Here is a 25,023-nt window from a genome sequence, read left to right on the forward strand (position 1 = left end):
ATGGGCAAGAGGAATGGGCCAACAGGGACCTTATGAAAGTCAATGTTGACAACTGTAAATTCCTGGGCCTGGAAAGGAAGAATCCCTTGCAACGTTCAGGCAACAGTGCAGGGGACTGGTGGACTGGAGAACAGCTCTGCCGGAAAGGCCCACGAAGGCTCTCAGTGGACAGCGAGCTGAACATCAGCCCACAGCGCGCCCTGGCATAGCAGCATCCTGAGCCATATTCAGGAGCACAGCCAGCAGATCGAGGGAAGTGATTATTCCCCCGCCTACACAGCCCCAGGGGACCACCTCTAAATACTGTGCCCAGTTTGTGGCTGCCAGTACAGGAGAAGTGTTTGTCAGTTGAAGGGACTTCAGCAAAGGACTACCAAGATGTCAGGGGCTGGAGCACTTGCCCTGGGAGGTGAGGCTGCAGGACTGGGGCTCGTTCAGCCTGGAGAAAAGGCAGCTTTGCACGGGGACCTAACAGGAGCTCCCCCGTACCTATGGGGAGGGCATTGAGAAGATGGAGCCAGGCTCCTTGGGGTGGTGCATGGCAGGAGGGTGAGGAGCAATGGGCATAAATTGAAATATTCAAACTGGATATAAGGAAAAACTTTTTCACCACAAGGACAGTCAGTGCCACAGGTTGTGTAGGGTGGTTGTGGCATCTCGGCATCTGGAGGTTTTCAAGACTTGGCTGGATAAATCCCTGAGCAGCCTGGCCTGGCCTAGCCCCACAACTGACCCTGCTTGAGCAGGAGGTTGCACTGGAGATCTCCTGAGGTCCTTTGCAGCCAGGGAAACTGCACTGAGTACGCTCACAAGCCTCATTCAGCCGAAGAGTTAGAGTTTGGCCATTTCTGCTGCTCTCCATTTATGAGCAAAGTGGCATACATGGCCCTGATTTCTGAAAGTTTTTCCTCTTTGCAAAGCTTTGTGATGATTTTGTTTATGAGTTTGAAGAGAATAGCCACTAACTTATATTGATGCAAATAGTCGTTTGCTTCCAGTCAAAGATGGGAGAACAGCACATAGTGTATTGTTTAATCATATAAATGAGGAAGGACTCCTCCTTTAATAGATTTGTAAGTTAGAGGTAGGTGAAGGAATCTGCGTGGTTTCTGTGTTGAATGGGAAGTTAAATGAAAGCTTGTTTCTGTTTCAGAGAGTTTTCCTGCTTTAAATTATGGGTATTTTTGTACCCCTCAAAGCAGCAATTTCTTCCTGTGAGTTCTCAAAATGTTTCAAAACATTTATTGGTTTTAGTCAAGTGAAAAGGTATTTTTTGGTTTGCAGGGTAGGAAAAGCAGATCAGGAGAATAAAGCAAACTAGTTCCTACTGTACAGAATGCATCTTCAGGAAGATTCTGGAATTATTTTTAAGGCAAACTGCGACAGAACATAGCCCATGTAAATAACGAGAGAGATTGTTTCATCATGTTTTGGGACTTGCTTGTTTTTCTTTTGCACTGTCTTCACTGCAAAGTGTCTTCAGCTGCTCATAAATTCTAGCTGATGTATGCCACCTGTCAGTCAAAGCTGCAGAAAAATAATGAAAATGTGACTTGCTGCATTTGTATTTTATGACGGTTTTCCTCTCAAATGAAACATATCATAAAATCCTGGTAATGTGTTTTATCTCTCTTGTCGAAGTGTGAAGGGAGTAAAGCATTATTCTGCTTTATTTTCCAGTGGCTTTGAAACGCATGCTGAACTTCAATGTTCCTCCTGTTAAAAACAGCACAGGAGAACCAGTATGGAAGGTAAGAACTATTTGAATAGGAGTGGGAGAATTTTAGTGTTCAGAAAAGTTCAGATTTTCAAATTCTCACTAACTCGAGTATCTTCTCTACGTTCTTAACTTGTATGAAATAATTTTTCCTGTGTGTTATGAATGTACAGAATTGAATGTCACAATTGCTGAGAAAAACACATATTTGAGATATTGGCTGCTTGAAGACCCAATGACTGATTCTTTAGGCAATATTTTAAGGAGCAACTGAGGAGCACATTTTGGAAATATAATTAGGTCTCATTGATACCTGTTGGCAGAAACTTACATGGAACCTTACAGGTGAACTCACAGAGTCAGAAAGAAGCCCATAGAAAGGGAAGAATATTGATAGCCTTAAATTTAGGACAAGCTGAGCTCAAGCTACCCTTATTAGCTTTAAAAAGTAAGTAATTTGTGTGAAAGTTTTTTCTACTACAAAGCATATATTCTGTCTCTTCATCCATTCTGTTGTCTTGTTTTTTCTTGCTAGTTCCTTGTTTTTCCTCTCTGCTTCTCCTTTTGTTTCCTCCCAAATGCGCTCAGAGAAACTCTGCACTTACAATAACAAATTTCTGACAGCAGATTCCTGTTTGACTGACAGTTTTCAGGAGATGGAAGTGATGAATTTATTTCCCTTTATCTTTCAGTTTCTTTTTGTTTTTGTTTTTTCTGTATTAGCAAGCACAAATGAAAGTCTGTGACAGATGAATGAATAATGTGTTATAAATTGGTAAATGTTTAGCACTTTTCAGATTAGGACAGTAGTTCCTTAAACCTGAATTCCTGTATCCACTGTATCCTGTATTCTACTGTATCCACTTTTTACACCACTTCGTAAAAAGATGTGTATCTATTTCAGGTTCTCATTTATGACAGATTTGGCCAAGATATAATCTCACCTTTGCTGTCAGTGAAAGAGCTGAGAGATATGGGGATCACTTTGCATCTGTAAGTAAAAAAAATCAGGATTTCATGTTTTTTGCTAAAAAGAACTTTATTTAATATTCCCCCAAAATCACAAACAAAACATTGAAAATCATTTGATGAATACTTACCAAAATAAAGATTATACCCTGACTTGTTTCTAAAATCAGATGATACTATGCAGAACCAGGAGGTGGAAAGGTTATTCCAAACACTGTTCAGTAGGATTGCTTCCTAAGTAGAGGAGGCCCCTACTCAAAAATAAGAATTATCCAATAGGTGTTTTGGGGAATGTGTCTGTACAATTCCCTCTTTATTCATGTATCTTAAAATTATTTTGGCACAAACTGTTTCATGGGGCTATGCATATTCTCTGCTTGTCTTTTTGCACATGGTTTTTAATTGTCTCTTGTCAAAGATATGGAATCTTTAAGTACTATTTTAAGAGATTTCCCATTTCTCTTTCTCCAAATTACGTTTATTTACTTCATTGTCATTCCTTAGCTGTGGTAATAGTCATGGAGGATCTTTGAATATACATTTATTTTTTTCAAAAGTTTATTAACTTTTACGAAATGAAGGCTAGAAATGGAAACGCAGTTTAACATGTTGACGTATCAGCAGAAATGTGAGAGAAACGTGTAAACACCTTGCCTGTCTTTGTTTTAATGAGCAGAAAAGGCGAGTTTAATAGCTTGAGAAATGCAGGTTTTTTGTTATCATGTCAACAATTAATAATTGTTACGTGAACCTTGTTGGATGTAGTGTTTTACCTTCCTCTGAATGGATTAATTTGTTTTTGAAGATTTGCAAAGACTTTTAATAAGCTTTGGAGAACTCTATTAATATATTCAGCCAAAAAAAACATACAGATATGGTTTTGGTATTTTTTCATGGTTTGATCTAGCTAAATATAGGAAAATTGTAAATTCCTAAATTGTAGGAAATTAAATGTGTCTGTGTAAATAAACAATTACTTTAACTTTTGTAATTTTACACAAATCATGGGAGGAACACATTAGAGATGTATTTTTTCTGCCTTTCAGGCTTTTGCATTCAGATCGAGATGCTATTCCGGATGTTCCAGCTGTTTACTTTGTAATGCCAACAGAAGAAAATATTGACAGAATGTGCCAGGTAACTTGCATGCTTTGTGTTTCAAATGAGTGGACACAACAGAGGTAGAGTGCGTGAAATAATCCTGTGCTCACGGGAGTGTCACCATTCTATATGTAGTTCTTTTGCATGTCTGAACACCTTTGCTTGCATTTTTTATATATTAGCACATATTTGTCATAAAAATATTACTCAAAATTTTTACATTAAAAACTTCAGTTCCCAGAAAATAGAGGGGTAAATATGTGTTCTGTGTTTCGGAGAGAGAGTTTTGGGAGTGAAAAGACAAGAGGCAGGGGGCACAAATCAAGATACTGGCAAGTCCATTTAAACATAAGAAAAAGCTACTTTAATGAGGGTGGCTGAATGCTGGAACAGATTGCCTGGAGAGTTTGTGGAGTCTCCATCCATGGAGATGTTCAAAACTCGGCTGGACACAATCCTGAGCCACCTGCTCTGTTTGACTCTGCTTTGAGCGGGAGGGTTGGAGTAGGCTAACCTCAGTTTTTCACATTCTCTGGGAGGAATTGATGGAAGGTTGACACCTTCACCGCAGGAAGGAGGAAGAGCAAAGGGTACTTGTGGTCAGTGGGAAGGTGCCAACTAGTCGTTGCTATCTGATAGCATCTCCTGGTTTTTGCAGTTCTGTGTTAGGTTAGTTATACCTGGTTATGTAGTCAAAACACTGCGTACAGGGCTGTATGAACAGAGAGCTAAGCACTTCCAAAGATTTAGTTTGACTGTGAATAATTGGAACATCACATAGTAAAAGTAAGAATATTTTTTACTTACTCAGAAATATATTAGTACTTATTCAGGAAAAAAAACGTGGTTTTCCTTCCTTTTAGGATCTCCGAAACCAGCTTTATGAATCTTATTATTTAAACTTTATTTCTGCCATTTCGAGAAGTAAACTGGAAGATATTGCAAATGCTGCCATAGGTGCTAATGCAGTAACTCAAGTGGCTAAGGTAAGAAAATCCCCCAGTCTCTGATATTAAAGATATTACCGTTACAGGTGTCACTGCGTTCTTACGTGGCCACTTCAGTGCCATACACAACAACTTTTCTGACTGAATCGTGAACAAAATAAATATTTAGCTAGATTCAGTGTCAGGCACAGAGTTACTGGGGGGGAAAAAGGGAATCTACAGTCATCTCAGCAGCTTAGTACTATGCTTCAGCTTAATCAAAAGCAAGTGCTGCAAGACTTTTGTGCTCAGTGGTAAGAGGGGAGATATAGTGGTTTCAGAGTATCTCCAATCTCATCAGCTCATTGAGTACATCCAGTACATATATAATGGGGTGGGGGTTTTAGCTCCTGAATACACAAAAAGTGTGGTATGAGTGCAGTTGTCATTGTAAATAGGCAGCGTATTGTAGAGGTGGATGTTTCATACATACACACTGTCAGTTGGTACACTCCTATGCCTTTATGATTTGAAGGCAGCTATCAGGTATGTACCTTCTTTTGTTGAATGCCTGTACCAAAACCTGCAAATTATTAACTAATTATTTTCATATGTACTTAAATACATTCACTTTTTCTCACTCCCGTTAGGGAGTACTACTGGCATGAGAGAAAGAAACTGTTGTGAAATTAAATGAAAGCAACTAGTATTGTTTAATCCTTAGGTCTTCACCAGGAGTAAATTAGTGCAGCACTGTGAACTAACTTTCTTAAATTTATTTTTCTGTTCTGATGTCCCATTAACAGTTTATGCTATAGAGAGCTTTAATTTTTTTCCTGAATGTACAGATACATTACAAAAGAAATCAGAATTTGTGAGCTATAATCTCTCATTGTGTAGATACTGCCCTCTTCCTCTCTCCTGCCTGAGAACTCAGCACTGTTTATGTTGTAGTCCCTCATATTAATAGAAAATAAACCTATAATACTATAATGTCCTCCATATGTGTTTTTTTCAGTGATGATTTGCTACTAAAAATTTGTCCACAGAAGTACTTGCAGGTGGAGTGTTTTGTTTCAGCACTTTTCAGGTGCTCTAATGTTTTGTGTTATCACTCAATCTTTACACAGGCTTTTTAATTCATACAGTTTGTCTTATGTTTTTTTCTTTTAATGGTAGTTCTGTAAAAGGTTCAAAAGGAAGTAGCAATAAATCACAGACAGGTTTTTTTATGTTTCACTCTGGACTGTTCTAACCATTATTCCTTGATTTCTAGGTGTTTGATCAATATCTTAATTTTATTACTTTGGAAGATGACATGTTCGTATTGTGTAACCAAAACAAAGAACTTGTTTCGTATCGTGGTAAGTAAAGTTTTTATAAAAATCATACTGGAATGTCTAAAGTTGAAATTTACTTCTGGAGTTGTAGCTAATACCAGGCAATGATTTTATTTTGCTTTGATCCGCTCAGAATTCGGGATAATCTGTTAGATGTGTAGTTTGAAGTCATGAAGGAAGCAGTTCTTAGGTATTAACTTCAACATCTTTACTACACAGCTATTGTAATATTGAAAAATAATTGTGTTTTAAATAACAGGTTTAGTAAATTAAAACTGCAGTATAGACATATATGGATAGTAGGTCTTTTTATACACGGAATAACGAGCAACCTGGTCTAGAGGGATGTGTCGCTGCCCGTGGCAGGGGGGTTGGAACTAGATGATCTTTAAGGTCCCTTCCAAACCAAACCATTCTATGATTCTATTTAATATAGAAAAAATTTCGTCTTGTTTGCACATGTAGATAGACACTGTGGGTGACTGCTGTGTTTAGGCACAGCTGTTTAGTCCTAATGCTTTCTGCAGTTTTTAAGGAATTAAGTATTTTGTTTCTGTGTGAATGGTCAGTTGGAAAGCTATTGTAAGGACTGCAAAGCAAGAAACATGACTTTAACTGCTAGAGTTCCTTGCATCTTCTGGACAGTGCCCAGTTGGTACCTGCTTTTCTTATTAAAGATGTGAAAATGGGGGGGGGTGCAAGGAGAGATGGTTAGGATTAGGGGCTGGAGTAGTGCCCAAAAGAATCTGGCAAAAGGCATTCTAGAAAATAAGAAATGCTTATTGCTTCTGCAAGCATGTGAGCCAAGCGTGTCAGATTCTTCATAAAGTCTGAGTTGCAAGTGAAGTCAGTCTCATGGAACTCTTTTTTTTCTTTTCTTGGGACTTCTGTTGGACCTGTTTTGGTACCTAGCAGCAGCAAAACCAAGTGGCTGCCTTAGGTCAGTTACCTCTACAGCTAGGGTGCTACAGCAGCTCCAGTCAACACATATACTAGTTGACATAATTGTCCACATGGTTTTCCTCCTTCTTTTGATCTGATTTTTGTGCTCCCCCTGACCCATTCAATATGCTATATCAATAGAGGGCTATCACTCTGCCTCTCCTGCCCCTCTTACTCAAATGGCTAGCTATTACAGGGTGGGTTGTCTTGCTGTCCCTACCATAGTTTTCCTCATCTTCTCTTCAGAGTCAGTAATTTTGGAGCTGCAGAGTGTTTTTTCAGTTTACTTATTCCTTAGAAAATACCAGCTCATTTGTGTGATCTACAAATCCAGTGCAAGGGAAGAAGTGTGTAAGTCAGAGGCAAGATAGCCCTTTTTTAGCAGCAGCTACTGTAACTACTTTACTGTAGTTACAGTGTCTACACACAATGTCACACAGTTAATTCCTGTTTTATTTGGATGCACTGAATACTCACTAGTGACCAGGTAGAAATGAGAAGTCTCCGTACGTCTAACATTCAGCAGTGAGATTTTTTTTTTTCTCTTGCCCAATTTCCAAAGTCAGTACCTTTCTTTAAAACTGGATCCATAATACTGAGTTCTGTCTCGCACTGGGGATTGATTCCATTGTCAGAATGAAGGGTATTTTTGTTTGAAAAGCAGACTTTTTTTTTTTTTTTATAAAACCTGCTGTTAAGAGTTTTAGTAATAGTTGTTTTGTGGTATGTATGTAAAGATACTTGACCAGCTCTCATAAGATTCCTGCTAGCTAACAAGGAATTTGAATTAAAATAACTGAAAATGTTTTGCACCCATCAGTTTCTACATGGTCTGTTTTCCTCTCGTGGGCTGCTGAAATTTGCCACACAACGTGTGGTTTCACACTATGTTTAACCCAATCTAGAAGTGGGCTGTTTCCAAAAGTTGATGGAACAAAATTCTAATCTCCCATAGAGAGCAATTAGTTTTCCATTAGAGCAGTGAGGCGATCCATCTTGCTATATGAGTTCTAGATCTGACGCAGGCAGGCAGCAGGGGTGCGGGGGCAAAGAATATGTGGTCTTTTTTGCCTTCGGAGAGTAACCCCAGGAGGAAACTGCCAGTTTGTGTGTAGTTTCATACTCTACATAAGCCAATGTAAGTGTGACGGTGATGAAAGATGGCTGCTGTTCTTGCATCAGCGCTGCCACGTGTGGCCGCGCGTGTAGCTGAATGGGTGAACTAAGAACCAATATAACAAAAAAGGTTAATTTTCAGTTTCCTGATTTCCTAGCTGTATGGCTGCATTTACAGAGAGGGAATGTCGGGACAAATAAGCATGATAACATTCTTCAATTATGTAAAAAGCTTTCACAGACAGAAAGGAGATAACACATTCTCTCTGTCCGTGTAGTAATGGACAAGAAGTGATGAGCTTAAATTGCAACAAGAAAGTTTCTGGTCTGATCTTAGGAGCACTTTCTAACATTAAAGATGGTGATATATTAGAATAGATTACCTATAAACATTATGGCATTTTCATGACTGAGAGGCTCTGGGAATGGGTTTAGACACACAAATAACATAGTTTCAACTCATCTTTGGGCAAGAGGATTGACTAGATAATCAGTCCGTCAGGCTCCCTCTGGTTCTGTTTGTCTATGACTGTAGAAGGAAGAGTAAATGGGTAATATTGGTATAAAGTCAATGTTCCTGGCATCCCGTTTGATGCTATTTGAATGCTTCTTTATCAAATTTGGATCAATTTTGTAAAATGACAAGAAAATGTAGCAGACGTAAGGTTACTTTTCTGTAATAGGTGCATCCCCAATAAGCTTGTTACTGTGGAGAGAGGGGAATATATAGAAAACATGATAGAACATTTTACTGAAAGATTATTAATAGAGTTTCTCAAAGTTTGACCTAAGAAGCAGTAATATTGAATATTCGTGCTGATTGCTATGGTACAAAAAAAAAGGAATGTGCTCATAAAATGTGCACCATACACAAAATTAGAAGGCACTGACAGCATGCAGATTACTGGAAAATCATAAGTGAGTACCTTAAACGTAATAATAGGGAGGGAATTAAATTTTAAAATTGAGAAAGGCAAGAGAGTAAAAATAAAATTATTTCCCCCCTGTAAACTGGGAGACCATTAGTTGGAGATAACTACAGAATGATAGCCCTAGTTAATTGCAAAGCTTTGTCATTACAGAAAAATAGATACGGGGAACAGTCTGCCTTTCTTGGGGCTGATATTTCAGAAACTTGAACTCAGAATAAAAAAACCACAGAGGGGTGTTCTATTGCTGCTGTGAGCCTAGCAGTATAGTGAAGAGTTTGACTCACTAAGTATAGCTGCTGATAGAAATTGCTAATATAATCCATCTCTCTAAAGTTCTTAGAGGACAAAAGCTGGGGAAAAAAAATCACCTTTAAAGTTAGAGAATGATTATGGCTGGCCCTGCATAAATTTGGGTTGGAAGGCTTATTAATATTCAGAGCTTTGAAGTTCATTTTTGAAGAAAGAGTATAAGACCTGAGAAATTTTTAAAGGTAAAATAAAACACAAAGGAGGATGGGATTTATGACATGAGTCCTGAGGTAGTGCTTGACTTGAGACCTGTGATAAGATTAGGTTTGATGTTTCCTGTTGGCTATTATATTCTTGTCAGTGTTAATTATTTAAGAGAAATGTTGCTACGTGTCTCTTGTTCTGACCTAAATATGTGAGGGAAATCTTTATATCTGTAGTGTGAAATGTTTTAGAACTTGGGAATTATCCCTAACCTAGAGACTGACAGTAAATTAAAAAAAAAGGGGGGGAAGAAAAGGAATCTCCATTACAAGAAGTAGGATTTAGAATCTTTAACTATAGATAACCTCATACTGTAGTTCTCTTTAAATTACATAAGTAATTCTTGAGGATTTTATATCTGAAAAATGGTTTCCAAGTGGATGACCATTTCTGTTCCATAACATGGTTTTCCAGGAGGTTTTTAATAATGCCATACTAACACAATCAAGAAGTTACAGTATGCATTGTCAGAGGTAATTGGAAAAGATTGTGTAGTGTTTGGCCTTATACAGTGAGTATATTAACCTTATTGACCTTATACAGTGACCTTACACAGTGATACATATTAAGTTCTCCCAATTTTTTGCTCAAAAAAAGAAAAAAAAAGGGGGGGTGGAACTAATGGATGTGAGAAGAAGGGCATTTCATGATTTGATCTCTTCTGCAACAAAAGCTGTTGACTATTAACAGCCATTAGGTAAGCGGAGGATCGCTTTCTCAGCATTAAAGTGGCATAAACTTCTTTAACCCTATTCTTAACTCTTTTCCACACTGTTTTAGCCATTAACCGACCAGATATAACGGACACAGAAATGGAAACTATTATGGACACTATTGTTGATAGTCTCTTCTGTTTTTTTGTTACACTTGGTAAGTTACCAAATTTCTTGCATAATTTCCGTATGTTTTCCTTTTAGAAGAGATCCACGTTCAATGAGATACCTAGAAGTTTAGTGATTTCATATAGCAAATTAAAGGCAGAACTAGATCTGTGACAGAAATCTTAATAGTTTGCAGGGTGGGTTAATGATCTTGCTCAAATTATTGCTGTACATCACTGCAAAATACAATAAAGGCTGTCCTACATGGGAGTTGAGTCTTAGTCTTCAGTATCAATGGGAGATGAATACTGAAATGCGAAGGTTTGGAATCACTGTTTTTACAAAATCTGTTTGCAATGAACATCTGCAGCTCTCAAACAAAAAAAAAAGCCCTCAGAAAAAGAAGGAAAAAAAAAAACCCTGCAAAGATCTAACTAAAATTAACTCAAGGACTAGGAACATATATTAAATTTCCTTATTTTATTGTGGACTTTCTTGATGCTTAGCTCATACATTTTTCATAGTGATGATATTTAATCTAAGCTTTCACTGAAATCAGTCAGTCTGAGTTAGCATTCTGCCAAGGGGAGCTGGGGATCGTGATAGGATCTGTTCAAGAGACATTCCCTTGGACTTACTGAGTTCTTTCAAGTGTTAGCATGATACAAATTAAATCTCTTTTACTCAGTCACTTAAACTCTATGGTATTGGAATTTTCATATTTATATTGATAAGTGAGAAATGGTAGCTAAATATTTTGAAACCTGAAAGCCAATGGAAAATGTGCTTTTGAAGATAACATTGCCTTGCAGTGAGATGTAACTGATACATTGGGGTGGCGGTGGTGTTATCGTTATTCTTACTGTTGTTTTCGAGGGACTTCTGACCTTTGGAAACTAAGCTTTAATGCTTCTATATAAGATGGTTTGTCCCCTCCACAGGACATTAGCTATCTTTCTAGTGTATACTATACTTATAAATTCCTGTATGAGGTATTCACTTAACTTTTCTAAAATTTTGTGTAATATTTCTATATAGTATTCTTTGTTTCATAGATGAAAACTGCAAGAGAAATGTAATACATGTTTGTATTGTCCACTTGAAAAATTTCATTTCAGAATGTTTCTAAAAATTTGTTTTATGAAAAGTACACTCATTTATAATCAGAAAATTATAATTCAAGTAGAAGTCAATGTATCTTTTATTAGGAGCTATTCCTATAATAAGATGCTCAAGAGGAACCGCAGCTGAAATGGTGGCAGTGGTAAGAAACTATTTTCTGAACAAATATCATTGTTTTAAAACTTTCCTGACAGTTTGTTTACTTTGCTCAATACTAGGCAGAGATTTAGTGTCATTGTATCCTTTTCCTTAAGAAGGAAATAAAACTGGAAAGGAGATATACCAGTTTTCCTTTCTGATTTCAGTTCCATGGAACTCGTCTGTAGAAATTGTAATATTATGAAATCAGCTAATGAGAAACTTAAACATGAATAATTATTTCTAATATAGAGCTTATCAAGATTTTCTGACAGGCGTTATAACTACAACCATTAAGCTATATCTACACACTTTAAAAAGTTGCTGTCTGGCCTGGGTTTTTCTGCGTGTCTTAGTAAGAAATATATATCTATCTTACTGGGAAACCCCGTAAGTACACCACATTTTTACGATATCAAACTAAACTGACGTTGAACTTGATCATCAAGTAGGGATGAAATTACCAAACAGTTAAAAATCTCTACAGCACTGTTTTCATTAGCGGTCACTGTGATTCGTTTCTTCCATCTTCCTCACATCTATCTTTGTCAGTGAAGCTTTACTACTGTTTAAACCTAAGCATTCAGTGTAAATGCATTCATGTTGAGGGTAATCTCATTTTTATGAAACACTTAGCGTGGCAGTGTCTTAACAGCCCAATTTGCTGCTTCTGCTGTGGTTCCCTCTTGGTGCATCCTACTGGTATTTTCTATTCACATGTTTAGGGAGAGGGTGCTGGCTGCCTGGGAGGAGATTAGTGGACCTAAAGGAAAGATCTTCTGTGTAGTCCTGGGTGTAGCTATAAATGCTGGAGGGAGAAAATAGAAAGAAGAGATTTCTTTCTTTCCCTTGTGCAGTGCACCTAGACTTCCTGCAGCCAAGACACTTATAAACTACAAAAAACAGCACAATAAATCTTAAAATGTTGATCATACTAAGAGTTTAGGAAACCACTGGTTTGTTAAAAGCTGTTTTGTTTTGTTTCCCCTTCAGAAATTAGATAAGAAGCTCAGAGAGAATCTAAGAGATGCCAGAAACAGTCTTTTTACAGGTGATACACTTGGAGCTAGCCAGTTCAGGTATGGTGTTAGTAGTAACTATGTATTTTTATTTTTCATACTTCAGTTATATGAAATACCTCATTAGGATAAGTCACCACTGTACTGAAAACTGTATCTACAAGAATATGTTTCAAATTCTATGTTAAAATGATTTATAGATGCTTAAGGGAGTTTTCCAGTCCTTAGCATAACTGGTTTGAAAACTTTTATAGCTAATAAGTGTGCAGTCCTAGGACAGCCAGACAAAAATTATTTAACAAATGAGGTAATTTTGTTCAGCCTCTAAACACAGCAAGAGCCAAGCTCCTGCAAATACACTTGGTTTACAGGACCATGATACACAGTTGAATGTCTGGACATATCCGTTAGCAACCTTAAGTCCATTAAAAAGCAAGAAATACCCATTTTCTCACTTGTGAGCACTGTTATCAGCTGTAGTTATGTCAAAAGCAAATGATCCTCAGCTGATCCCTGTATCTGCAGGAGGAGGACTGCTTAAGGATTACCGCTTGGATAATTAGATAGTTAAGGACTGTTAAGTCATGACCATTTGAATCCTTTGAAGGGAAAAAGGGGTGAGAAAAGACATTATGGATGCTTGCCTCTCCTGTATACCATGTCCCCCAGATAGCCCCACAAGCTGTCTTAGGAAAGTGTATTACAGGAGTTTACGCTGTACATGAAAAGATGAGATGTATTGGGAAGACTGTAGCTGAATGAAACAGGTATGATCTCCTAACTGGATATAAAATATTCATAATATTTTTATGTCAAATTAAGAGCAGAACTTGGATAAAAGACAGAAGAAACATCAAGGGTGGCAAAATTGAATGAGATTGAAAGGTATTAGGAGAGAGAATAGCTGTGAAATACCAGTTCCCTCATTTTCGTGGGAACTGAATTGTAACCACTGTTTTTCCTTCGAAGTGTGGCTTGTTTTCCTGATAGTATAGCATCATTACCCTCAGAAAATAAAAAATCAAGGAAAGGGAAACATGGGAACCTTAAACCAGTTAAATGGCTTCAGATCTTTAGTTTGGTTTTCAGAAAGAGGTGACTAAGGCTCTTGAGATTATATAACTGCATGAAAATACTTACTGCAAGGAAATCCAGAGCATGGAATTAACAAGCTTTTACTCTTTTCAAATACACTATAATTTAGCCATCAAGTTTACTGTAGGGTTAATGTGTTTAAGGGAAGTGGTTGCAATAATGTTCTGTCAATTCACAGCCTTCCTGTCTTCACTATGAATTTTTCACGTAGCCAATAACCCAAGATGCTTATGCACGTCTGCATTCTTTTTTCACAAAATGGAGTATTGATGGAATTACCACAGTGAATCTCAGAAGTTCATAATTTTTTTCTTGATGGGCTTCATATACAAGCAAAGAGAAAAATGAAATTAAAAACCATTAAGAGAGAGATTTTATGTTTGAGGTTCATTATGGGGATTAAGGTCAAATATTACCCGCTCAAACAGTTGTTTGGAACTCAAATGTGTATTTGCATGAAGAGATATTAATTAATACCTGGAAGGCTCATTACTGTTTAGTGTTTTGACTTCTGCTCAATATTTCACTTAGTAATTTCACTTAGTACAAAATAAAATAAACTTTATATCATTACCAAGACAGTGATTCATGGAATTTCTGGCAGTGATCAGTTCCAGAGATGCTTTGGGGAAGTCTGGAGGAACTCTGCAGTAGGCAGTTCGGCTTTTAACATGAAATATGGTGTAGAAGGTGGCTGATATCACTCAGGATGGTACTGGGGTGTTCTAAACATGTTTAAAGAAGTACTAATACAGTGTCATCTTTTCAGCTTCCAAAGGCCCCTATTAGTCCTTGTTGACAGAAACATAGATTTAGCAACTCCTCTACATCATACTTGGACATACCAAGCTTTAGTGCATGATGTTCTGGTAAGAATAAATCTGATTTTGTTACCAAAACTATTTTTTCACTCAGTTTGTTATTAAACTTAATACCAGATTCTCTGTTTCATTTGGAAGTTGTTTAGTAAAAAACAACTTGGAAGATTTTCTCTGGATGATTTATTTAGCAATAACTTCTAAAATGGTTAAAAAGTTAAAATCCCGATATTATCAAAATCTAGGTAATTCAGCAAACCTAGTTTCTTCTTCAGTAGTTCATGATCGTTTATATTATGTAAACTCCAAACTCCATTAAGTGCAATTAAGTTTTGAAAAATAAATGCTTTTAATGAGTTTTTAAATTGATTTTAGTATGTTTAAATTTCTAAAAATATGTATTTTTGGTTTTCTCCACAAGGTGGTGTAAGTGTTTAATATAGGGATAACAAGTGGTATATCACCCTACTGTGAGGAATCTAAAATAGATTTTTTAAATAATTTTTTGGAAATTCAGGTAGCTTTAAACCACTTTTATTTCCTTAAGTTTATTTTATAAAAGCAGTAGTAGAAATGTACTTGAATGAAAGCAAATACTATTTAGCTAAGATTTATGCATTTTCTTTATAGTTATGGAGTAAATAAGAAAAGATAGTATGATTAAGAATAATTACTGTCTGGAGGCTTTTTTTATACTGTAGAGTTAGTCACGCAAATCATTTCAGTATCTAGCTTTGAGAAATATTTTGGGTTTATTATTGAGACTGTTGGAGGAATACATAAAATATGCACATACGTGTTTATATACGAAGCTGGTTGTGAACTGTATAGTCATACATACAGTGTTGTCCAGAAACTTGCAGTGCTACCATGAGAATACTTTAGCGCTAATGGGATGTTTTAGGACACTTCTAAATTCTGTTTTATGTAATCCATTCCTTATGAAAAGTCCCTTCCTCTTAAACTTAAGGGCGATTTTTACAAATAAACAATTTTTGGACTGTTTTCTGTAGGAAAGGCATATATGAAAAACCCACAGTTTGCACTCTGCTTTCTCCAATAACTGTTGAACTGACTAGAGACTTGCAGATAGAAGTACTGAATTTCTGCAGATTTCTTTTGAAAATCAGTGAAAGAGTAGGGGATGGAAACCCAAATTAGAATTTTTACAGGTGTAGATGCTATTGCACAAGGTCTACGCGTACTTCAGTTTGTTACCTGCCAGCCATTTCATCAGTAAACTCGTGCTTACTAGGTAGTAAGTCCACGCACAGCTCCGTGTACTTGCCTCTTACTCAGCTGTCAGGTAGAGAAGGTAGTGTTGGGTGGCCTCAGGCATTTGTTGGGGTAGGACTTTGGCGCATCGATGCAGAGGGATCAAAGATGTAGCGGAAGCTGAGGACAACTGGTGCCACAAATATAGAGGGGTATTAGAATAACACTAGAAGAGTGAGTTGAGGGTTCTTCAATATTTATCTGTACTGCATCAGGCTTCAGTAGTTTCTCTGGAACAACTTGTTAAATGTTACACGTTGCATCTAATCCTTGACTGAGTTGATAGGATTATGAATTTGTGTAGTAAAATTGTAACCAAGTGGCCTGTGATTCCAAGTTGAATTTCAAACCCAATCAAGTTATTCACCTTAAAGGCAAGCGTGCCAGGTTCTTCACATACTGAGCATAATATTTCATGAAATAACCTCAGTAGCCATTTAAAAGGCCATAAATTGTAACAGTGAATGTTACCAACATGATGATTATATAAACTGTACTTTCAAATAAATTGTTTTCCATTTAAGCTCTCAGTTACAGTAGTCCAGGAATTCTGTGAGGTGATGAACTAAATGCTAACCCAGCCACAAAGTTGCATGCTGCATCCGTTTAGGTTATAACGGTGCTGTTTCTACACATAAACAGACATGTATGAAGAGATTCCCGTTTCTGAATACAAAGCCTTTCAGGAGTGGATACACAAAAATGGGAGGCATAGATAGAAAGCCTTATAAAGACAAAATGGGGAGGTGAAAGGAGGAATACTGATCAATAAGAGTCATTTTGGTAAAAATCCTTGTAAATGCCAAAACTAACTCAGGTGACTTGAGAGTTAAATTGAGCCAAAGTAGAGATCTGCAGTAAAAATTACAGCTGAATTTGCATTCAAATGAATTTTTTTTCCTTTAAGTTTTTATTGAACATATGTACTTGAAAAATACTCTTTTTTTTTTTTTTTTTTTTTTGCTTATAAGATGAGGTTTGTGCTCATTGACTGCATGTGCTTCCTTTGAGTAGCTACTTGGTTTTGTTTCTATTCTCATGTGGATCATTGGTAGTATTTCATTTTAAGTGTCAACTCTGCCAAGGCATAACTAGAAACATTTAAAAATTTTCTTTGACAATTTCACTTTCAGTAATCTAGTTCTGTATACCATAATGAACGTCATAAAGTGGAGTTTTATTCTGGAAAATGTATCTATTCTAGAAGATTCTTGGCAGATTTTGTATAGTTGAAGATTTAGCTCTCTTTATCATTATTTGCCAAGCAAAGAGCACATTTGAAATTTTAAATGTTCTTGAAAAGGGTTAGAATAAAGTCAGCAAGTGGAATACTTGATAATCTTTGTTAAAAACCAGAGGGAATATGTATGCTGAAGAAAATACAGAGCTGTCGTCCTTGGCAAAAGAATGGGGGAAAGAACCAGAAGATGTACAGGGAGCAGTGTGTTGACATGTGAGCATAACTGTGTCATCCAGCAAAAAGAGGTAGTTTCTGGGTCCGTGCATCTGTGGAAGAAGAAAAGCTATATGGAGAAATAGTAGCTTTGTTGCAAACTGTTGCTTTATCATACACTCACTATTTCACTAGTGTTTAAAAAAATTGGGAAAGAGCTGTGAAGGTGTAGCTAAATAGTCCTCAGAGTGGATATTCCTGTTGCTGATGTCATGAGCTTCTTTGCAGCTTTGGTAGATTTGCTGTAGTTGTGTAAGAGAAATTCAACCTTAGAAAACTTTTTTGTCTGCAACACAGAAACTTTTGTTACTTTAAAGTTTTGGTCAGTTGTTAGATCTCAGTTATTGCTAAATATTTTATTTTCCATACAGAAAACAATGTTCAGAGTTCAGTGTCAGAAGATTGCTTGCATGTGAGACAATCAGATGTCTTTGCTTAACATTTGTTGCTTTGTTTGGTGTTTTTTCAATAAGTGTGAGTAATTTTGGAGTTCTTACATTGCTGTTGTTATTATCTAGTTAGTTTGTAAACTGTTTCCTGCCCTTTTATGGAATTCTAATAAATAGCTGTGTTAATATTTTTTTTAGAAAATATTCTAGAAGAGAATTGATTGAATATAAAAGACTAATTAAATAATTAAAAACTGTCAAATATTTACGTAAGATTCCTCTTTTTTTTAGGATTTCCATTTGAATAGAGTTAACTTGGAAGAATCGACAGGAACAGAAAGTTCTCCAGCAGGTGCTAGACCTAAGAAAAAAAATAAGAAGTCCTATGATTTAACTGCATCTGATAAATTCTGGCAAAAGCATAAGGGCAGGTAAGTTACATAGGTACAGAGTTTATATTAATTTAGTCAATAGAGATTCTAAGTGTTGTTCATATTATGATAGTTCTATTTTTAAGCTTCTTTGAAAATATTTTTGTTTTTCTTTTTTAAGGAATTATGGACAAAGACTATTGACAAATATAGTAATTGTATATTAGCTTTTTGTTACAGAGCACAAAGTTGTTCTTATCAAAATTATATAAAAATATTGAAAGCAGTGAATATATCTTAAAAAGTTTAAGTACACCCACAGTAAGATATCAGTATTTTCACTGATTTGATACTGCTGCATGATTCGTGTATTGCTATTTCTGAAAATGTTTTCACGATCATCTTGGTCACACAACCTGTCTGGTTCCAGTGTTTCAATTTGTTGATTTAACTTAGCCTAATGCAGAGTATTGCATTAGTCCTTTTCCAGAGGTAGCTGAGTCTGTTCAGCAAGAACTGGAATCCTACAGAGCCCAAGAAGATGAAGTCAAAAGACTGAAAAGTATCATGGTAAGTTTTATCACCTATATGTGCTTTATGTAAAGCATAATAGGACTTGTAGAGATGCTTAGCCCACTCTGCCATCCCCCCAAAATTATCAGCACATGCTGAATTTTAGGCATAATAAAATGTTAAAAGTAGGACTAGAAGTACGATGTTTCATGAGGAGGTTCGATTTCTTGTGTTTATTGGCATTACATTTATATAACTTCCATAATAACTGTAAAACACAGTCCAGATATTAATACCATGATGAGAAAATAAGTTCTAAATGTACTGACTGTATTTGCGTGTGTGATTTTTGTATTTATTATGACTATTTCTATTCTTCTCCCAAACCCTTCCCTAAAACCCAGGGTATAGAAGGGGAGGATGAAGGAGCAATAAGTATGCTTTCTGATAATACAGCCAAGCTAACTTCAGCTGTCAGGTAAGTAATCAATAATGCATTATTGTTTAATTAATTTGGAACCATTTCTAATTCTCTCTGTCATTTCACTTTTAATAGTCTTGGAAATAAATAACGTTTAAAGTAGGCTATTCAGGTCAATAATAAAATGCTTCATAATTCTGGTAAAGTTTAATGCAATGTCCTAGACAAGTATTTATACACGTAACTTCCACAGCATGTGTGTGTGAGCCCTTTACGCATGGCTTTGGAGTGTTTCCTCAGCAAAGCTGAATAACCTAGGTGCATCATAGATTTCTTACAGTCTTCCACCAGAAAAACCCAAATACCTACCTCTACATTTCTTCCTTAAAAAATTGCTAGTGAAATGCACTTCCTGAAGCATCTGCTTGCTTTGCACAGTGTGTAATTAATTACTTTTTGATTAATGTAGTTACTGTAACATCTGTTGGCAAGATTATAGTCGTTAAGAACTCTGAATGGGAAATTTACTCTCCTGCTTTTGGAGACCCAGCCATCGTGGATGACACTGAAAATCTGAGATTTAGAGTTGTTCCTCATGATAAATCTGTTTTTCATTCTACTGATGCTTTGGAGAAGGGAGATGTTCAGTTTGCTGCCTTTCACTGAGACCCCAATCAGAAGGAAGAAGGAACGACAATTATTCTGAGGATAGATGGTGCAATATGCCCAGTGTCCTTTGAAATCCAGCATGTGTCTGCATTAGTTACTTGTCTCTTTGTGAGTTTGTTTTGTATGCTGTCCCCTGGTTAGAATTTAATTGGAATTACAAAGGATGTGTGATGGATTAAGCAGTTTCAAAAAAGCAAGCACGTGTTTCCAAGCTCCCCTTATAAAGTTTTAAAATTTTGTACTTCTCAAGATGCTGGTTTTCAGATTAAGGTAGTAAGGTATGAAATTGGGTTTTTTGCTACCAGTTTAAAGCTTTTGATGCTTGCCAAAATTGTATGACTAAAGCTTCATCAGGAGGTTTTACTGTTCAGTTAGCCTCTGTGTAACTGTCTTCTGTAATCTGGCACAATTAAGGAAAGTCTTGTTCCCTCTCAGAAAAATGTATAACAGTAAAATCTCTTACTGCAGTGTTTCGGCTTTAATCTTTAGGATTATGCTGAGAAGTCCAAATACTATTAAGGTCTTGCATTTAGTCATGTTTCTGCTGGAAGAATTAAACTAGGCTTTGCTGTTTTGTTGTCCCTCATCTGCTAGCAGGAAGAACGTACCCTTCAGAGTTGTCTTAGGCTTTACAATTTCTGGAAAACTTTGGAATATCTCTTAGTAATTAAAAAACAGAGGTTCTAACACAGGGGATCTCCTGTCCTTTTTTTTTTCTTTCTTTCTTTTTTTCTTTCTTTCTTTCTTCTCTTTAAATGCAGTCTTTTACAAAGGCAGTACTAATCACCTTCCATCTCTAAGGTCATTAATGGCCAACCATTATAGATAACATTGTTTATATAATTGCTTAAAGGAGGAAATTACTTAACACCATGGTTCTTCAGGACATGCAGTCAATGGCATTAAGTGCCTTCTCATCTGCTTATTATTAGATTGAGTAAGACACTGACTGTCCGGGTTGGTTTTGGATGTGAAAGTGAAAATCATATACATCACAACACCTAAAATAACAAATTTTCTGCAAAGTAAACTTAACCATTCAGTTTTCCATTTCACAAAAGAAAATATTTCAATCATGAATCCTGCATAGAGAATTGTGTTCTATGCAGAAGCACCTGTGACAAATTCCAGTACATCCAGAGGTTCTGTGTTTATTTGACAGATATTATTATTATGTAATATTATTTGATACTTTTTTGACGTTATTTGATACTATTTGGCAGATATTGACACTTCTATATGTATCACATGTGAACTAAATGTTGATTATATAAGCCATAATTCTAGTAGATGATTTGTTTAGGTAAGTGGGGCATATATCTGTTGTTGATCACAAGCTTTCAATAGGAATATTAAATTACCCCCATGATGTGTGTTTTTTACTAGTGAAGGTAGAAGCCTGTTTTACTACATTACGTCTGGATAGCATCCTTCTTCTATGAGAATTGTTCCGTCTATACTTTGTCATTTTTTTAGTTCCAGTCCTAGTGTATTCTATAATTTTAGATTTTAATAATCTTTAAAGGTCCCTTCCAACCCAAACTGTTTCATGATTCTATAAATGTTTTCGTAATGACTGTACACAAGACATAATTCAACTAATTGCGCAACTCAGCAGGTTAGTTTGTATTTAATCTCTTCAGCTCTCTTCCAGAACTTCTGGAAAAGAAGAGGCTCATTGATCTTCATACAAATGTTGCAACAGCCGTTTTGGAGCATATAAAGGTATGATTGCTCTCCAACTTCAGTTTTCTCTCAGTAGTGCTCCTTACCAGGAGAATTACATTTAAGCAGGTGAAGTAAGATAAGAAAGTGAGCCTTCTCAATATGCTTTTACAGAAATCGCTGTGTAACATTACTTAGTGTTGAAGGGTGAGAGGGAATGAATTTTGAATGCCTCTACATGGAAACTGAAGTAAACATTAATTTTTTTCTTATCAGAATTTACTAGTATACTCTCTTTTTTTTTTTTTTATGATGGCCATAACCTTTATTGTGGGTTGAAGTCTTTCTAAAATAAGTTTATGACTTCAGTCTAAACAATTTTCTCACCTGTGTGTGTTTATCAGAAGGGTACCTTCACCAACAAAAATACCCGGAGGTGTGGCAATAATGATGCAAGTTACTAAACTGGTCTTTCCAGCAGGGTCTGTATTAGATGTCCTGCGCATAATTTAAGCACTTTAGAAGGGTGCTTGTCCTATTATCTGTTTAGATCTGCTGCTCTTGTCTCAGAACTTGCAGATGGTTTCAGTATCAAGTAAAGACCATGGTTACTGCTAAGATAACTTGGCTGATGGATCTGTTTTCACAGTATGAGAACAGAAATTATAGATGAGGCTTTCAGAAACAATGAAATTCTGTTTTTCAAAGCGATTCATGCACCAAGTCTCTCTGAAAATCAATAGTTAAAAAATTTTACCCCATGCTATTTGTAACTCATGGGAGGCAATGGGTTTTGAAGCTAACTTTAACAGTTGTAAGGTGTGTAAGATCTGTCCTCAGTCATTACTGCTACTGAATCTTTTTGAACTAAGTACTATAAATGAACAAAGGATTCATTCTGAATTTTAATGAATAAACTAATTATATATCTTCCCCAATTTTATAAATATGTAAAAGTGCATCTCTATCTTTGGCTTATGACTGTAGGGGCTAGTTTATGTGCTTTTGCAGTATTAGGCGTGTCTATTTTCATATCTGGCAATTTAAAGCAGTACATTAATACCATTGAAAAAAATAGAAGTTGACAATGTCGATATTTATTGGATGCCTTGTCTGTAAATTCACTTTTCTAAGAAAGATATTGAGAGGGTAATGGCAGGCCTACACCAGTAGTATTTTATATACAATTTGTTGGCTGGAAGCCAGCTTTCAGAGCAGGATGTGGAATGGCAATAACATCGCTTTTGATCACCAGTGTCCTCTTGGCAATGGACTGGAGTCATACGCGCTTCTTCATTCTCCATTAGGTGACAGTGACACACTTTTCTGTTACCTGGAGGTGGAAGGAATTACTGTAGGGTCCCTCCACTATAGGGCTCTACCAGCCCTTCGGCTCCCTCCTCTGACAGGGAGCCTGCTGTTAGAGATCTACTCCCCAAGGAGTGGTGATTCATTTCTCCGTAAATGATTCTTAATTCTGATATTGCAAAGTGCTCAGGCTCCTTATCTTCGTATAATATAGCTGTCAAAGAAGATTGTGAGAGAAATGGGCATGTGTTTTCCTCAATATATTGATATGTACATCTGTATCATCTTTTAATTTAGAAAGAATCACTCCCTTCATCTCCAGATATTTAGGAAATTATCCTAAACTCAAACTAATGCAGAAGCACATGTTTTTTCTGTTGGAATTTACCTATATTAAAGCCTTTTAACTGAATGAATGTAAAGTTTCTTCCAACTGCTTATGCCAAAGCACAGACATGCCAGTCTGTTTTCTCCCTTCTCCTCACTCTCCAGATCTTTCTATCTCGAGTTGTGGTATTTTAACATGCAGGATGGTACTCTACCTAATGGATTCCCCAAAAATACCCTCAAAAAGGGCAATATCTCAGCCAGTACTTTTAAAAGAAACTCTGGCGCCTTGAGGCTGTGGTTAATAGATTTTATATACAGTTAAATAATTAAACCAGATTAGGATAAGAAATAATTTTTTTGGCAAGTGTCTAGGCAAGTCTAGGTCATGAGGAGCTAGTGAGGCACCGTGCTCTTCTTCAGGTTACTATATTTTGACTTTTAAAATAATCTGGAAGCACATTCATACTTTAAAATAGGCCGTTTGTGTTATCCATTATGTTTTTTTACTACATTAAGCATTTGAGCCTTTTTCTTCTCTACGTATATGAGAATCAGTGCAAAGAATGCTATGAGACCTGCTTTAGATATACTAAGTGAATTTAATTTTTTTTTTGTGGTCATATTTTAGTGTTCAGTTTACAGCTGCTTTCCACATTCTCTTGGATCATTTTCTAAGACACAGCAAGAGGAAACCAGAAATTAATCACATACTCGGGGGTCCTGGCAGTTTTCTGGCATATCTAAGTGTTTAGTGAAATAATGGAAAGAATGCATCACTTTTTTCACGAAGTGAACCATCAAGTATTTATTGTCAGTGCTTAGAACAAACACATCCTTGTTTTGCATTGATTGTTTTTTCTCTGAAGAAGCTAGTGACTGAAGGACTGCACCCAACAGATAACAGATTTAGGACTAGAATTATGGGTATCTTTCTAGCGCTTTAGAGTTTCAAGTAATGCTTATCTTTCCGTGTCATTCTAATATGAATACTCGGATTACTGAAGTATGTTCAGTCGTGACATGTAGTGATAGGACGAGGGGTAATGGCTGCAACTTGGAAGAGGGTAGATTTAGAATCGATATTAGGAAGAAATTCTTTACTCTGAGGGTGGTGAGGCACTGGAACAGGTTGCCCGGGGGAGTTGTGGATGCCCCATCCCTGGAGGTGTTCATGGCCAGGCTGGACGGGACTTTGAGCAACCTGGTCTGGTGGGAGGTGTCCCTGCCCATGGCAGGGGGGTTGGAACTAGGTGATCTTCAAGATCCCTTCCAACCCAAACCATTCTATGATTCTATAAAAAGGTGTACACATACACTTTTCTAAAATGATTAATTGGAGAGTGGGTACATTAGATAATATTTTGTTAGAATTCTAGACATATGAATTTAAGTGGCATATTTTTATGTGAATTACTATCTTGGATTACTTAAACTTGTTTGGTTTATGTTTGTTTGGGTTTTTTTAATTCCTACAAAATTTTCTTCTCATATATCTCTGATTTTGCTTGATCTCAAGGCCTGATACTTTGAATAAGTCCATTGCCAATGGCCCTTCAAGTTATCAAATTCATATTTTTTAAAGGAATTCTACTATTTTAACTGCTCTGTTTAAAGTGAGGTTACATTTTTTTCTTACCATGTGAACAGAAATGGTATGTGTTTGTGAAGTATATATGTCACAGTGGTCCAGGCTGTTTTTCTGTAGTTCAGAACTGGTAATTGAGTAACTTTCCAGTAAACAACAGCTTTTTCTGAGTTCAGTTGAGGTGACCTTTCTGGCATCATTCTGTGCAGTTCAGTCGAAGGGAACTGTCTGTAGCTGCCTCTTTCAGCCTTCTCCCAGAATTTTTTTTCCTCTTGCTGGGAGCACACTATAATTACCCGACCAGCCTCACTCATTCTGGGGGCTCTTATTTCTGTTTGTTTTATGTCAGTGTCTTTGAGATTTTCCTCCCAGTAATTTCTTAAAAAAATTTCCTTTCTTCTGCATGTTTGCTGTCTCTCTAAAAGGAGGAGCCTCTGTACTGTAAAGACAATAGGAGAGTCTCCAACAAGTCCTT

The 25,023-nt window shown here is 36.5% G+C and overlaps 1 protein-coding gene across 2 annotated transcripts in view; it reads left to right on the forward strand.

The window, feature by feature from the left end:
• The window catches only part of SCFD1 (sec1 family domain containing 1), a 51,690-nt gene continuing 26,667 nt past the window's right edge, over positions 1-25,023 (forward strand). The window contains exons 1-16 of one of the 2 annotated variants that reach the window (XM_009886933.1): positions 1-20; positions 318-339; positions 422-458; positions 1,681-1,751; positions 2,622-2,710; positions 3,733-3,823; positions 4,651-4,773; positions 5,990-6,077; positions 10,337-10,426; positions 11,586-11,641; positions 12,631-12,716; positions 14,521-14,620; positions 17,978-18,117; positions 18,537-18,627; positions 18,975-19,048; positions 21,304-21,385. In XM_009886933.1, coding sequence (XP_009885235.1) covers positions 1-20; positions 318-339; positions 422-458; positions 1,681-1,751; positions 2,622-2,710; positions 3,733-3,823; positions 4,651-4,773; positions 5,990-6,077; positions 10,337-10,426; positions 11,586-11,641; positions 12,631-12,716; positions 14,521-14,620; positions 17,978-18,117; positions 18,537-18,627; positions 18,975-19,048; positions 21,304-21,385 — 1,260 coding nt within the window. Of the gene's footprint in view, positions 21-317; positions 340-421; positions 459-1,680; positions 1,752-2,621; positions 2,711-3,732; positions 3,824-4,650; positions 4,774-5,989; positions 6,078-10,336; positions 10,427-11,585; positions 11,642-12,630; positions 12,717-14,520; positions 14,621-17,977; positions 18,118-18,536; positions 18,628-18,974; positions 19,049-21,303; positions 21,386-25,023 lie in introns of those variants that run through there. The other variant, XM_009886935.1, reaches the window with a different exon arrangement.

The sequence above is a fragment of the Charadrius vociferus genome, unplaced genomic scaffold (assembly GCF_000708025.1).
Source record: "Charadrius vociferus isolate BGI_N301 unplaced genomic scaffold, ASM70802v2 scaffold14, whole genome shotgun sequence".
Lineage (NCBI taxonomy): Eukaryota > Metazoa > Chordata > Aves > Charadriiformes > Charadriidae > Charadrius > Charadrius vociferus.